Here is a 13,814-nt window from a genome sequence, read left to right as displayed (position 1 = left end):
AGATTAGGCTTTCTGCTCCCCTAAAGATTTACAGCCTCGGAAACCCTGTACAGGGTTGCTATGAGTCAGAAACGACTCCAAGGCAATAACCACCAACAAATTTTTGTGGGAGCAGGAAGCGTCATCTTTCTCCCACACAGTTCCTGGTGAGCTTGAAACGCTAACCATGTGGTACACAGTCCAGTACTTATCCTCTAGAACTACTATACTCCCAATATACTATGTAAAAAGAAAATACTGAAGAAGAAAAAATCACTTGACATGAGCTTCACTAATCATCAACCTGCCATATTCGCCCATGTACTAATTCTTAGTTATAAGTCTGTTAACGGTAACTAACCAATGTATAGCTTTCCCTGAAGCAAACAGTGAATAAGTAAGATTCATTTTTTAAATGTTTACTTATTGAATAAAGCAGCAGTCACAGAAAAAACTGCAGATATTATTGCAGAGTCATCACTATCTTTCTAGTCCCTATGGGTCTCCAGTACTTCTGGAACTTATCATCAACAGACTTACTGCGTGAGCTCACTGAGCTCCCCAAACAAGGACTAGTCTTATCTTGTGTACAAGTCCTTTCCTGCCTTTCTGCTCAGAAATAAGGAGTCAAACCAACAGATGGCAGACCAAGAGGGAGGAGGAGGTGGTGATAAGGAGTCATACGGGAAAGCACCATGTTAAAAGAAAATAACACTGAACAGAGAAAGACAGCTCAAAAGAATTTAAGGGTAAAAAATATTCTGCGACTCCTTAAATTTTTACAATATAAAGTCACCTTTTGTTAACTTTTGTTACTTTAAAATGAAATGATTCTGTGAATTAGCATCTGACTTAATTCATTTGTACAGTGTACCTTTTAAAGTTTTGAAAAATCGCTCTTTGTATCTCAAACCAATTTAAATTAGCCAGTGTAATTAAAATCATTTTCAAAATAATCAGGGAAAACTCAGAGCAGACTCAACTTTTATCAGCAATCACTATGCCTATGCATTTCTGAAGCTATCAAACCTCTCTTCGACTTCAAAAAAGTAAAACATACTACAACTAATTTACAGTACAATCAAAATAACATCAATAGGTTTTAATTAAGATACTGCTTTAAAGAGTACTACAACAATGTTGCTGTTAGAATTAAAAATTTTATTTCAATTATAGTTCTTAAAATGCATGCCTAGGCTTTCCATATAACAAACATGGCTAAGAACATGCTAATTACAGTAAGTCATCTTAGTCCCTTCATTATACCAAATACCTTCAGCTTCTATCTAGATCAAGTAGCTTACCAATCACTTATTTAAAAGAGATCAAGCATGTGACATTCAATACAAAAGTCCACGAGGAACACTGGCTGTTTCATGCAGGAATAACAATAACTATGCTATGGTTGCAGAATCTTCATAAAAGAGAGTCTGTCAACTAGAGGTTATTCAGGGGTTCAATCCTTAGGTATACCCCTCTCTTCCTTGGCGAAGCTTGTCAAATGGGAGAATAATGTCTGTTCTGTCAATTTCACAGAGCTGTTACAAAGATTAGTTAAGAAAATGTTTATAAAAGTGTTCTGGAAATTAAACACCCATCTTCTACCAGGATTTCTATAAGTGAATTCCAACTCACAGAAACCCTACGTAGGGTTTCCAAGGCTGTAAATTCATACTGGAGCAAAAAGCCTCATGTTTGAACTGGATCTGAACTGCTGATTTTTTGGCTAGCAGTCCTACAGTGCTTATCCTACAGTGCCACCATGGTTCCTTGTAAACTAAAAGGCTATATACAAATACAAGTTACTCTTTTACTACTTGTTTGTAACCTAAAGAACTTGATCTTTCTCAACATCATTGAGTTTCAATGTCTGTGCCAAGTAGTTTCAGATTTCATGGTGTAAATACTTTTCTGAAGCAATTCTATGCAAATTACTGCTCTCTTCTAACATCTAGCCCTTCTCTTGGCAGAAAAAACTAGAAATATGCTTTAAGAAATCAAAGCAATATACATCTCCTAAATTCTGTTTCACTGTCACCATGAGTTCCTAAACGCCCATGTAGAAGAGTCCTGCCCACACACATTATTTGGATGGGATTTTAGGTGAGCTAGAAGGATATCATTTTTGGTAAAGGGGAGAGTCAGAGAAAAAGAGGAAAACCCCCAGCAAGATGGACTGACAAAGTGACAGCATCAATGGCTCAAGCATGGCAACCATTGTAAGGTTGGCCCAGAATCATGCAATGTTTCGTTCTGTTGTGCATAAGGTCGCTATGAGTAGGTACCGACTCGACAGCACCTAACAAGTCCTGGTGTGCTGGTGTGGCGTTGTGGGTTAATGCGCCAGACTGCAAAGCCATTTGAATTGCAAGGTGGGCGGTTCAAGCTCACCAGCTGCTCCTTGGAAACCCCATACAGGGTCACTATGGGTCGGAATCAACTCGGTGGCACTTAAAAATAAGTCCTGGTGTGACACTGCAGTATAAGCACTGGATTGTTAAACATAAAAGGAGCTTTGATAGCATAGTGGTTACGAACTGGGCTGCTCACCTCAGGGACAGCAGTTCGACACTACCAGCTGTCCCGCGGAAGAAAGATGCGGAATTGGGCTGTGAATCGCAAGGTCAGCAGTTAGAAACTACCAGCTGCTCCACGGGAGAAAGATGAGGCTTTCTGCTCCTGTAAAGATTTACAGCCTCGGAAACCCTGTTCAGGGTCGCTATGGGTTGGAACCGAATCGACAGCACTTAACAATAACAACAGCAAAGATTTACAGCCTCGGAAACCCTATGCAGGATCGCTATGAGTTGGAACCGACTCCACAGCACATAACAACAACATTAATCATGAGGTTGGCGATTCAAATCCACCAGCCACTCCTTGAAAGCCCTCTATAGGGCAGCTATGAGCCTGAACTGGCTCGACAAAACTTAACAACAAGAAAGCCATTTCAGAGACCCTAGACATTTTCATGTGTTATCCCCCTTGGTCTCTCCCAACATCCCTTGCCCTCAGTCCCAGCTTAATTTTTGAATTCTAATCAATATTCTGTCATTTACTAGCTAAGTGACCTTTGTGACTCAATTTACTTATCTTTAAAATACAATTTTACCTCATAGGTATAATGTAGTTTAATGTAGACAAAGGTTACAACAGAGCCTGGTAAAAGCTCCATTGTTGTTAAGTGCCAATGAGTCGATCCCGACCCATAGAGACCCTGTATAGGGTTTCCGAGGAGCAGCTGTGAGCTTGAACCACAGACCTTCCAGTTCAAACAGTTTTGCAATCTGGCGCATTAACCCACAGCGCCACATCAGGACTCCATAAGTGTTACCAATTCTCGCCCAATATCAACTCTGCATAGGATTTCCGAGGCTATAAATCTTTACAGAAGCAGAAAGCCTAATCTTTCTCCCAAGGGGTGGCTGGTGGGTTTGAACTGTGAAACTTGTGGTTGGTAGCTCAGTGCTTACTCTACAGCTTCACCAAAAGTGTTAGCCAGTATTATTCCTTTATATGTACAGTTATCTGCTTTCCCACCACAATCACCATTATTCTCCTTTATTCTTTTCAAAAGAATGAGCAATTTTGAGAAAGCAGAAACTATGACCATTTTACTGAAGAAAACTATCTATGACTGAATGTTTGGTTGTATAAGAAAGTTCAATGACATCTTATATAAAAGATACACAGTTCTCTCCCCGCTCATGCTCTTCCTACAGCCCTGGTATCACTGCAGGATAAACAATGGACTGACCAGATGATCAGTGGTTCAAATTCACCAGCAACTCTGTAAGAGAAATATGAGGCTCTTATAAAGATTTACAAGGAGCTCTGGTGGTGTAGTGGTTATGAGTCGGGCTGCCAACTTCAAGTTCAGCAGTTCGAAACTACCAGCTATTCCACGGGAAAAAGATGAAGCGTTCTGCTCCCGTAAAGATTTACAGCCTCGGAAACCCTGTGCAGGGTCACTATGAGTCAGAACCAACTCCACGGTACTTAACAACAACAACAACAATAAAGATTTACAGCCTCTCCATAGGAGAAAGATGAGGCTTTCTGCTCCCGTAAAGATTTACAGCCTAGGAAACCCTATACAGAGGTGCTTATGAGTCATAACCAACTCAACAGCACACCACTACCACCACCACCAATAAACAAATAGGCTTCTACATAACAGGATTAATTCTACATTTAGTAAGGAATGTGTCTTCTGTGTATAATTCCCTATACTACCCTCTGAAAGGGAAAACTGAAGCCACTGTGTCCACTTTGCCAAAGTAAATGCAGCTTGGTAAGTTCTAGTTTCTCTTGGATTTCTTGACCTTTCTGGAAAAGAACCTAAATCTCTTAACTTTCCTGGATACAACTCTTGTAAACATGTAAAATGAGAATACTTTTCATGTCGTCTTAGTCTCTCTTGGAACCACTAAATCTGATAAGCTTGTCCTAATCCAAAATTCTAACAGTAATGTTCAAAATAATTAACATACAGTATGAACTAATAGCTCTTATACAATACATATGTTGGAGGAAAGAAGATTCTGCTACGTTTTCAATTATTCTTTGTTAAACTGCAGAAGTATTTCAGGACACAAGTATCATGTATGAATCAATGCAGCATCTATATAAAATGGAAAATGTTTGTACCACGCAATCTGGGCTAGGCCAAAACTGGCATTCTAATCAATTTCACCTGTACCTAATATCGTGCATGCATCATTACAATAGTTGTAGAAAATGTATTTCATTTTCTATCTATAAGAAATTATCAACAGCATATTAGGTGCCCTACCACACCAGGATAGGTCACTGTAATAATAAAGAGCTTTTTTTTTTTTTAAAAAAAAAAACAAACAAACACATTCTGTTGGAACAAGTATGCTTTTATATTAATTACTACTGTGTATAAAAATTGGTATCTTTTGGAGGAAAATTGGAAATAACTAACAAAGCAATATGTATCTAACTTCTGACCCAGAAATCCCATTTGAGTCCTGGTGTGGCGTTGTGGGTTAATGCACCAGACTGCAAAGCCATTTAAACTGCAAGGTCAGCAGTTCAAGCTCACCAGTTGCTCCTCGGAAACCCAATGGGTCAGAACCAACTCGACAGCACTGAACAACAACATCCTGAAGAAACAGCTCCAACAATACAAAAATACATGTGCACAAACTAATTTATTACAACAATGTTTATAATTGCTAAATGCTAGTAACAACATAAATGCTCATACATAGAAGAGCAGTTGAATAAATTAAGACATATCTATATACTAAAGTACTATCCAGCTATAAAAAAAATACTGAGTAATATCACTACAAAATGATTCGGAGTGATTTCTAGGATATACTGTTAAATGTAAAAAGGAAAGTATACTCCTCACGTAAAAAGAAAAAAAAAGGAACAGGAAAATAGTTTGGCAGTTTCTCAAAGGGTAAGAGTCACCAGTTGACCTAGCAATTCCACCCCTAAGTATATACCCGAGAGAGAGCTGCTCCTTGGAAACCCTTATACAGGGTCGCTATGGATCGGAATCAACTTGACAGCACTTAACAACATTGTGTGTGTGTGTATATATACTGAGTAGACATGGACATGAACCTCCAACTTTGTGGTCAGCAGTCCAGTGCTGACCCTAAAGTGAAGCTAAGGCAAATGGAAGAAATATAAGGTAAAAGAACTGAACAGAAGATTTCAGAGGGCGACGCAAGGCAAAGACAAATATTATAATGAAAGGCATAAAGACCTGGTGTTAGAAAACTAATGTTTTTTTTTTTTAATAAATGTTTTATTGTGAATTATGTGATAGTTTATATGGGAGAACATTAGCTTTACATTCATTCTATCGTATATCATATCATTGCCATGGTTACGGTTACAATCCCCTTCACGGATCATCAACCAACCAAAGGGTATACCCTGCAAGCCTGCCCCTCACCCCCACCACCCCCTCACCCCGGGTCTTCAGCACATAGTCCCTTTCCCTCTCTGGATCTAAAGTCCCCAGCTGCTCCTTCTCTCCATGTCATCATCTCTGCCTCCATCTCAGGCATCACTGCTTCTCTGGGTAGGGTCTCACTCTCTGCTCTTCTCCACTGATCGTCCTAGGGGCCTCCGTTCCTAGACTGAAAAGTTAATCACTCCCCTCCTTGTTATAAAACGTCTACCTTTACATTAGAAAACTAAATTGAAACACAACATATTGATAAAAATTAAGAAAAAAAATTTCTTCCTTACAGAAGAATCCTGACTGATAAATGCAGATTAAATGAGGAAAATATAAAATCACCATTAGGTAAATACTACAGCAATAACTTACAAAGAAAATCCACCAATGGATGTGAAAATCAATGGAAAAAAGTGTGAGGAGGAACAGTATATCTGCATAGTCTTCCCCAATGTATGTATCCATTACAAAATGAAGAATTGTAACTTCACAGTACAGCCATCACTCCAGAGACTTTCTTAGAAAAAATGTATAAACTCAAAGCACAAGAAAAGCATCACTGACAAAACCAAAACGAGAGCTATTCTGACTAGTATTCAAAATGGTCAAGGTTATGGAAGACAAGGGAAAGAACTGAAATTTGCTCTTGAACATAGTGTGGTGTTGTTGTTAAGTCATCGAATCAATTCTTAACTCATACTGACCCTATTTAGGGTTTCCAAGGTACGGCTGGTAGGTTTAAACCACCAACTTTGTGGTCAGCAGTCCAGTGCTGACCCTACAGTGCAGCTAAGGCAAATGGAAGAAATGATAAGGTAAAAGAACTGAATAGAAGATTTCAGAGGGCAACTCGAGAAGGCAAAGACAAATATTATAATGAAAGGAACAAAGACCCAGTGTTAGAAAACTAAATGGGAATAACACAATCAACCAGCAGTTCTCAAATTGAAACAACTAAAGAAAAAATTCAAACTTCCAGTTGTAACACTAAAGATTTTATGGACAAAATATTGAATGATATAGTAACCTTCAAAAGAAGATGGAAGGAATACCCAGAGACAGACAGCGAACCAAAAAAGAAGTGATTAACATTCAACCGTTTCAAGAGGTAACACATGATCAAAAGTCAATGGTAATGAAAGAAGTCCAAGCTACACTGAGGAAATTGGTGAAAGCAAGTTTGCAGGAAATGATGGAATTGATCTAACCAACTGGAAGAGACCCTTATTTGTGTCGATTCCAAAGAAAGGTGACCCAACAGTGAGGAAATTATTAAACAATATCATTAATATTACATGCCAGTAAAATTGTATGAAAAGAATTCTAAAACAAAGTAATCCATCAACAGGAAATCATAAAATCAAGTCAAATTCAGAAGAGTACATGAAATAAGTGTTATCAGATGAATTGCTGATGTCAAATGAATCTTGGCTGAATGCAGAGTATCAAAGAAGATGTTTTAATTTTTTTAAAAAAATATTTGAATGCGTGAATCACAATAAATTATGGATAACAATGAGAAAAATGGGAATTCCAGACCGTTTAATTTTGTTCATTCTCTGTACATAGACCAAAAGGCAATTGCTTAAACAAACTAAGGGATGCTGCATAAATCAGGTTGCATCCTTTTACTAGGATTCTTGGCGTGGTGCTGTAGGAGAAGCACTGGCTTGCAAACCACAAGGTCGGCAGTTCAAACCTACCAACTGCTCCTCAGAAACCCTACACAGGATCACTATGAATCAGAAACCTGACAGCACTTAACAACAACAATCCTTTCATCATGTTATTCACCTTTTACTAGTCTTGATGTGGTGCTGTGGGTTAATGTGATGAACTGCAAAGTCGGTTTGAACTGCAAGGTCGGCGGTTCAAGCTCACCAGCTGCTCCTCGGAAACCCTATACAGGATCACTATGGGTTGAAACCAACTCTATAGCATTTAACAACAACAACAACCATATCTGTATGCTGAGCAAATAATCTAAGAAGCTGGACTATATGAAGAAGAACAAAGCATTAGAATTAGAGAAAGATTTATTAACAATAAAAAATATGCAGATGATAACCTTGCTTGCTCAAAGTGATGACCTGAAGCACTTAACTGATGAAGATTAAAGACTGAAATCTTCAGTATGGATTACACATCAATGTAAAAAAAAACAAAAACTCTCTTCACTAGACCAATATGTAGCATCAAGCTAAACAAATAAAAGATTGAAGTTGTAAAGATTTCATTTTACTTGAATACACAATCAATGCCCATATAAAAGCAGCAGTCAAGAATTCAAACAACATATTGCATTGGGAAAATATGCTGCAAAAGACCTCTTGAAGAAGTCAGCGATATAGCCACAGAGGACTAGAGTAGAGTGTGAAGCATGCAGATGATAAGAAGAGAGGGCATATGCACAAGAACACCCACACTTGCAGATAATACCCATTTGACCTGGCTTCAATGACTGGATGATCAGAGCTTAACTAGAAGAAGAAAGAGGGAAAAAAAGGAATAATCTAATACAATTTGATGAACTTGACCTATACCTATGGATGCAGTAGCTCAAAAGAGGGAACAATTCTTTACAGCAAGGATCATTCCCACCCCCTCCATACACAGAGTAGACAGGGATGGGCAACTTGGACACTGGCTACCCAAAATGGAGGGGCTTCAAAGGCAAGAAGTGACTGGCTTACAAGCTTTTAAGAAGGAATGTAGATCCAGAGGGCGTAGAGGAAGGTATAATCTCCACTGAGTAGTATCCAATTTGTCTAAGCAGGGCTGATGAAAGGAAATGCAGATAGGTCTCTTGTGATACAATAGTGAGTAATTCTTATCAGGACTAATTGTGAGGGTTGGAAATATAAAGGTAGACGTTTTTGTAGCAAGGAAGGGAGTGATTAACTTTTCAGCCTAGGAGCAGAGGTCCCTGGGACCATCAAGGAGGAAGAAGAATGGAGAGCGGGACCCTACCCAGAGAAGCAGTGACGCCAGAGATGGAGGCAGAAACGATGACGTGGAGAGATGTAGAGGCTGGGGACTTTAGACCCAGAGGGAGAGGGGCTGTGTGCTGACAGCGGGGGGGGGGGGGGGGGGGGGGGGGGGTTGCGGGGGGGGGGGGGGGGGCTTGCAGGGTATTACCTGTGGTTGGTAAACCTAATGTTCTCCCATATAAACTATCACATTAATTCACAATAAACTATTAGAAAAGAAAGACCTCTTGAACATGGTTAAAAAGCAAAGTCACTATAAGGATTTAGGTGTGCCAGACCAAAGCCATTGCATTTTCAATTGCCTCGTATACATGTGAAAGCTGGACACTGAATAAGGAAAACCAAGTAAGAATTGATGTCATGCCTGGTAAAGAATATTAAATATACCATGGACTGCCAGAAGAATGAACAATCTGTCTTGGAAGACGTACAATCAGAATACTACTAAGAGATGAGGATGGAAAAAGTTGAGTTTTGTCTCATGTACTTTGGATATATTATCAGAAAGTACCAGTTTTGAAAGAAGGACAATGTGCTTGGTACAGTTGAAGGTTAGCAAAAAAGAGTAAGACCCTCAACAAAATGGAATGACACAGTGGCTGAAACAATGGGCTCAAACACGGCAACCATGTGAGGATGGCTCAGGAATGGGCAGTTTCGTTTTGTTGTACATAGTGTTGCTATGAATCAGAACAGACATGACTGCACCTAACAACAAGGAGACAAAAAAGCGTTGGTGGCACAATAGTCAAGCATGTGGCTGCTAACCAAAAAGTGAGTTATTTGGCCCCAGTAGCCACTTTGCTGTAGAAAAACCTGGAGATCTGCTTCCATACAAATTGGTAGTGTTGTTTGGTAAGTGCTGTCAAGTCAGTTCCAACTAAAAGAGACCGAGTAAAACAACCTATAAAACCCTACAGGGCAATTTTATTCTGTATAAAGGATCACTACGAGTCAGAATTGACTCAACAACACAAAACAATTAACTGCAATGTGGGATCCTTGCTTATATTCTAGAACAGAAAAGGGGCATTGGGGGGAAATTGGTAAAATGCAACTGTAGTTTACATTAATACTGTTATACTAATACTTTTTAAAGTATTGAAGAGCAGAGATGTCAGCTTGAGGACTAAGGTGCGCCTGACCCAGGCCATTGTGTTTTCAATAGCCTCATATGGATGCGAAAGCTGGACAGTGAATAAGGAAGATCGTAGAAGAATTGATGCCTTTGAGTTGTGGTGTTGGAGGAGAATACTGAAAGTGCCATGGACTGCCAAAAGAACCAATAGATCTGTTTTGGAAGAAGTGCAGCCAGAGTGTTCCTTGGAGGCCAAAATGGCTAAGCTTCGTCTCTCCTACTTTGGACATGTTGTCTGGAGGAAACAATCGTTGGAGAAGGATGTCATGCTGGGTAGGGTGGAGGGTCAGAGGAAAAGAGGAAGACCCCCAACGAGATGGATTGGCCAGGTGGCATCATTGATGGACTCAAGTGTGGCAGCGGTAGTGAGGTTGGCCCAGGATTGGACATTGTTTCGTTCTGCTGTGCATGGGGTCTCTATGAGTCGGTTCCGACTCGATGGCACCTGACAACAACAACAATACTAATTTCATGGCTTTGATTATTGTACTACATATGGTTATATAAATTATTAAGATTAAGGTGTATTAGGTGAAGGGTATGCAACTTTTAAGCTAAGTATACCATTAATTCAAAGCCATCTGAACTGCAAGGTAGGTGGTTCAAGCTCACCAGTTGCTCCTTGGAAACCCTACAGGGTCGCTATGGGTCAGAACCGACCCGACAGCACTTAACACCACCATGAATTCAAAATAAGCAGTTAAAACAAATAAAACAAATGATCTGATGTGACTGATTATCTCCTTGCTTAGGACTCTCATCTGGAATATAGTATTTCCATTAGAGTAGCAAGGCAAACTCAAACTGTAAAACTTAAACTTGACATCTAAAACGTAAATAATCTATTTAATGCTCCATTTGTTGTTATTAAGCCCTGTTGAGTCAGTTCCAACTCATAGCAACCCTGTATAGGGTTTCTGAGGAGCAGCTGGCGTTTGAACTGTCAAGCAGAGGAAACAGAAAAAAAAAAAAAACACTGCCTGCTGATGTGACTTTGAAAACTTTTTAAATAACTTGACCAATTTTTTATATATTTGGTCATAATAATTTACAGTACGTATCCTTACTAACACATTTCACTTGTTTGTTAAGCCAAAGTTTTCTTTATAATTAAGAGTTCTCAACAAATATAGTGTATTTGTTACCTATTATTATATAGTTGCCCCACTATGAGAGTTAAATTTTGTTTCTCAAGTAACTATATAATTTATGTTTTCATCCCAACAATAACTTTCCCTACTCCCCAAACCATGTCATTGTCATTTTCAATTCTGAAAATCTGAATTTTAAAAGATCAGCTATTCAATATATCCAGGTTTGGGCTTTTTTTCCCTCAAACATTAAATAGTCTTACTTTTGGGGGAAAATATGCTTATGACTTTTGTTGTTGTTGTTGAGTACCGTGGAGTCGGTTCTGACTCATAGTGACCCTGAAATCTTTACGGGAGTAGAACGTCTCATCTTTCTCCCACAGAACCACTGGTAGTTTCAAACTCCTGAACACTACGCTACCAGAGTTCTTTGCTTATGACTTTAGAACTATACTTATTAACGGCATTTTCTACCAATCAAACTATTCTCCAAAGTCTTTTAACTCATATGGGATTTTCAAGAAATATTTTTTATATTAATAAGCAGATTAACTGACACATTTACATTTGCATTCTCCTCCATGCACCACCATCAGGATGCTGATGTTGAGAGTGGAATACATGATCAGCAAATAAATAGATAAGTGTCACATGCCAACAGCATTACTAGAAATCCAGTAAGTGAAGTGATAAGAACCTTAAGGAAAGCAAAATTCATAAAAGTTTAGAATTACAAGCAACCTTAATAGGCCATGTAAAACATTCCATGTCAATCTATCCTATTTTAAAAATCCTTCAGATTTCCATCCTCCCTAGAAGACTCATTCTGCCATATAGTCCTGTATGTCTATGATGTATATAATAGGAACATATATAAGTACATAGTCCATATGTGTGTATTTTTATGTGCATATTATGTATACAAGCACTTAAAAAAAAACTTTAGGAGACTCATTTTGCTTGTATACTATAAAAGATATACATATATAGTCAAAAGTACATGCCCTCCCACCCCAATCACAAAAAGTACTATGAAATAAACAACGCCACGCAACAATTTTAGCTTCACAATAACCAATGGAAATCAATTTTGAAAAACCCTGAGGTAAATAGGTTTCTTCTCACTATATGCAGTTATAGCTTCTTTGCTTTCCACAAATACTGCCCCTTTTCAGCACCCACCACCAGTAGAATTGTAGAAACAAATATATACGCGATCCAAATAAGAATTTTTTTTTTATGTTTGATTTTAAAAACCACTTAGCCAACGATCACTTTGGAAGAGGACTTGAATTAAGTGAGAGTGATAACAAGAGTCTGGTCAGTGTTAATAAACCAGTAACCCGTTCTAACCAGTTACAATTCATTTTTGGAACATGCATAAAATGAGGAAGTCCCGTACAAGTGCTATTTGAAAAAAAGTGTATTAGGGAAATACACCAAAATGTCAACGTGAAATGCTATCTCTGGGGGTGGAAATATAAGGATGGAACGGTTCGCTTGTTCAGCTTTGCTCTTCCTATTATTCTGATTATCCAAATTTTTGACGATGAATATTATTAATTACAGTTTGTATTTTAAGATTTAAGCAAACGCTGCCCCGGTGTTTCACAGCTCTCTAGGATAGATGGCAAGTCTTTTACATAACCTCCAGGGAGATGTGGTAACGGCTCCCTGCCCTCCCTGTTTCCCAGGAAGCTGCCACCCATCCTCAGGTTCCCTGGGACTGAGTCTGTCATCATCCTCATCCTCATCTCATCCAGGAAACTAAACAAAGTGTCTCTTCTCCCCTGCTGGTAGCAGACGCTTCATGAATTATTTTGTCAGAGGATGGGGGATATTTGGAGAAAGGTTTACTCCCACCCAAAGGCAAAGGAAAAGAGAAAGATGCGTCGTCCCAACCTCCGCCCCTCAAGAGGCGAGCGGCGACAAGGGACACCGGTGTCGCCAATGTCCTCGGATTCCTATAGAGCAGGGCTGCTGCCCCGGTCGGGGGGAGGGGCGCTCGTTAGCGGATAAAGGGGCAAGGCAGAGGGTCAGAGACGCGACCCCCGAGAGCTAAGGGGCAGATAAACCAAGTCGCCTAAGGGGTGGGTCTCTCCGCTGCCTCTGGAGGGCGGTTCCGCTTCTAACGCGGTTCCTGAGGCGTCGGGTGTCTGGCGTCCTTGGGCTCCCGGGGAGCGCACAGCACCAGGACAGCTCCCTCAGGCCTCCGCCCGTCGCCCACCCGGGACCCCGACGGCCCCGCTCGGCTGCGGACTCGGAATAGCACGGCCGGCCATAGCCAGTCAGCCGGGCGCACACACAGGCGGGCATGAAAGCAGAAAAGGAGGCGTTACCGTGCGCGACTCTGAGGCTGGCGGGGGTGGGGCGCGGTTCCGGCGACCCGAGCCCGGCTCGGCAGCGGTTGCGGCCGCGTCTTTTATTTTTGCTGCAGCAGCGGCGACTTGTCAAAGGGAAAGACGTAAGAGGCGGCAGCAGCGGCGGCAGGCGGATCTCGCGGGATTTGGGCGGAACTCTCGCGCAGCCTGGAGCCCTCGTCCCGCCCCCAGTCCCTGAGCGGGAGGGGCGAGGGGCGGTGAGAGGATCGCTAATGACCTAGGACGAAACTGCTTTCTGAGGCGAAAAGGGAAGGGTGCTTATGAGAGCAAGATTGGGTTCTTGAG

General features: G+C 40.4%; 1 protein-coding gene across 1 annotated transcript in view; it reads right to left on the bottom strand.

Moving 5' to 3' along the window:
* The window catches only part of HERC1 (HECT and RLD domain containing E3 ubiquitin protein ligase family member 1), a 257,233-nt gene extending 244,346 nt beyond the window's left edge, over positions 1-12,887 (bottom strand). Inside the window, 1 exon segment of the mRNA XM_006831850.1 lies at positions 12,743-12,887. Coding sequence (XP_006831913.1) covers positions 12,743-12,887 — 145 coding nt within the window.
* Positions 12,888-13,814: the final 927 nt, after the last annotated feature.

The sequence above is a fragment of the Chrysochloris asiatica genome, unplaced genomic scaffold (genome assembly GCF_000296735.1).
Source record: "Chrysochloris asiatica unplaced genomic scaffold, ChrAsi1.0 scaffold00004, whole genome shotgun sequence".
Classification (NCBI taxonomy): Eukaryota; Metazoa; Chordata; class Mammalia; order Afrosoricida; family Chrysochloridae; genus Chrysochloris; species Chrysochloris asiatica.
This window is presented reverse-complemented; position numbering and strand designations above follow the sequence as displayed.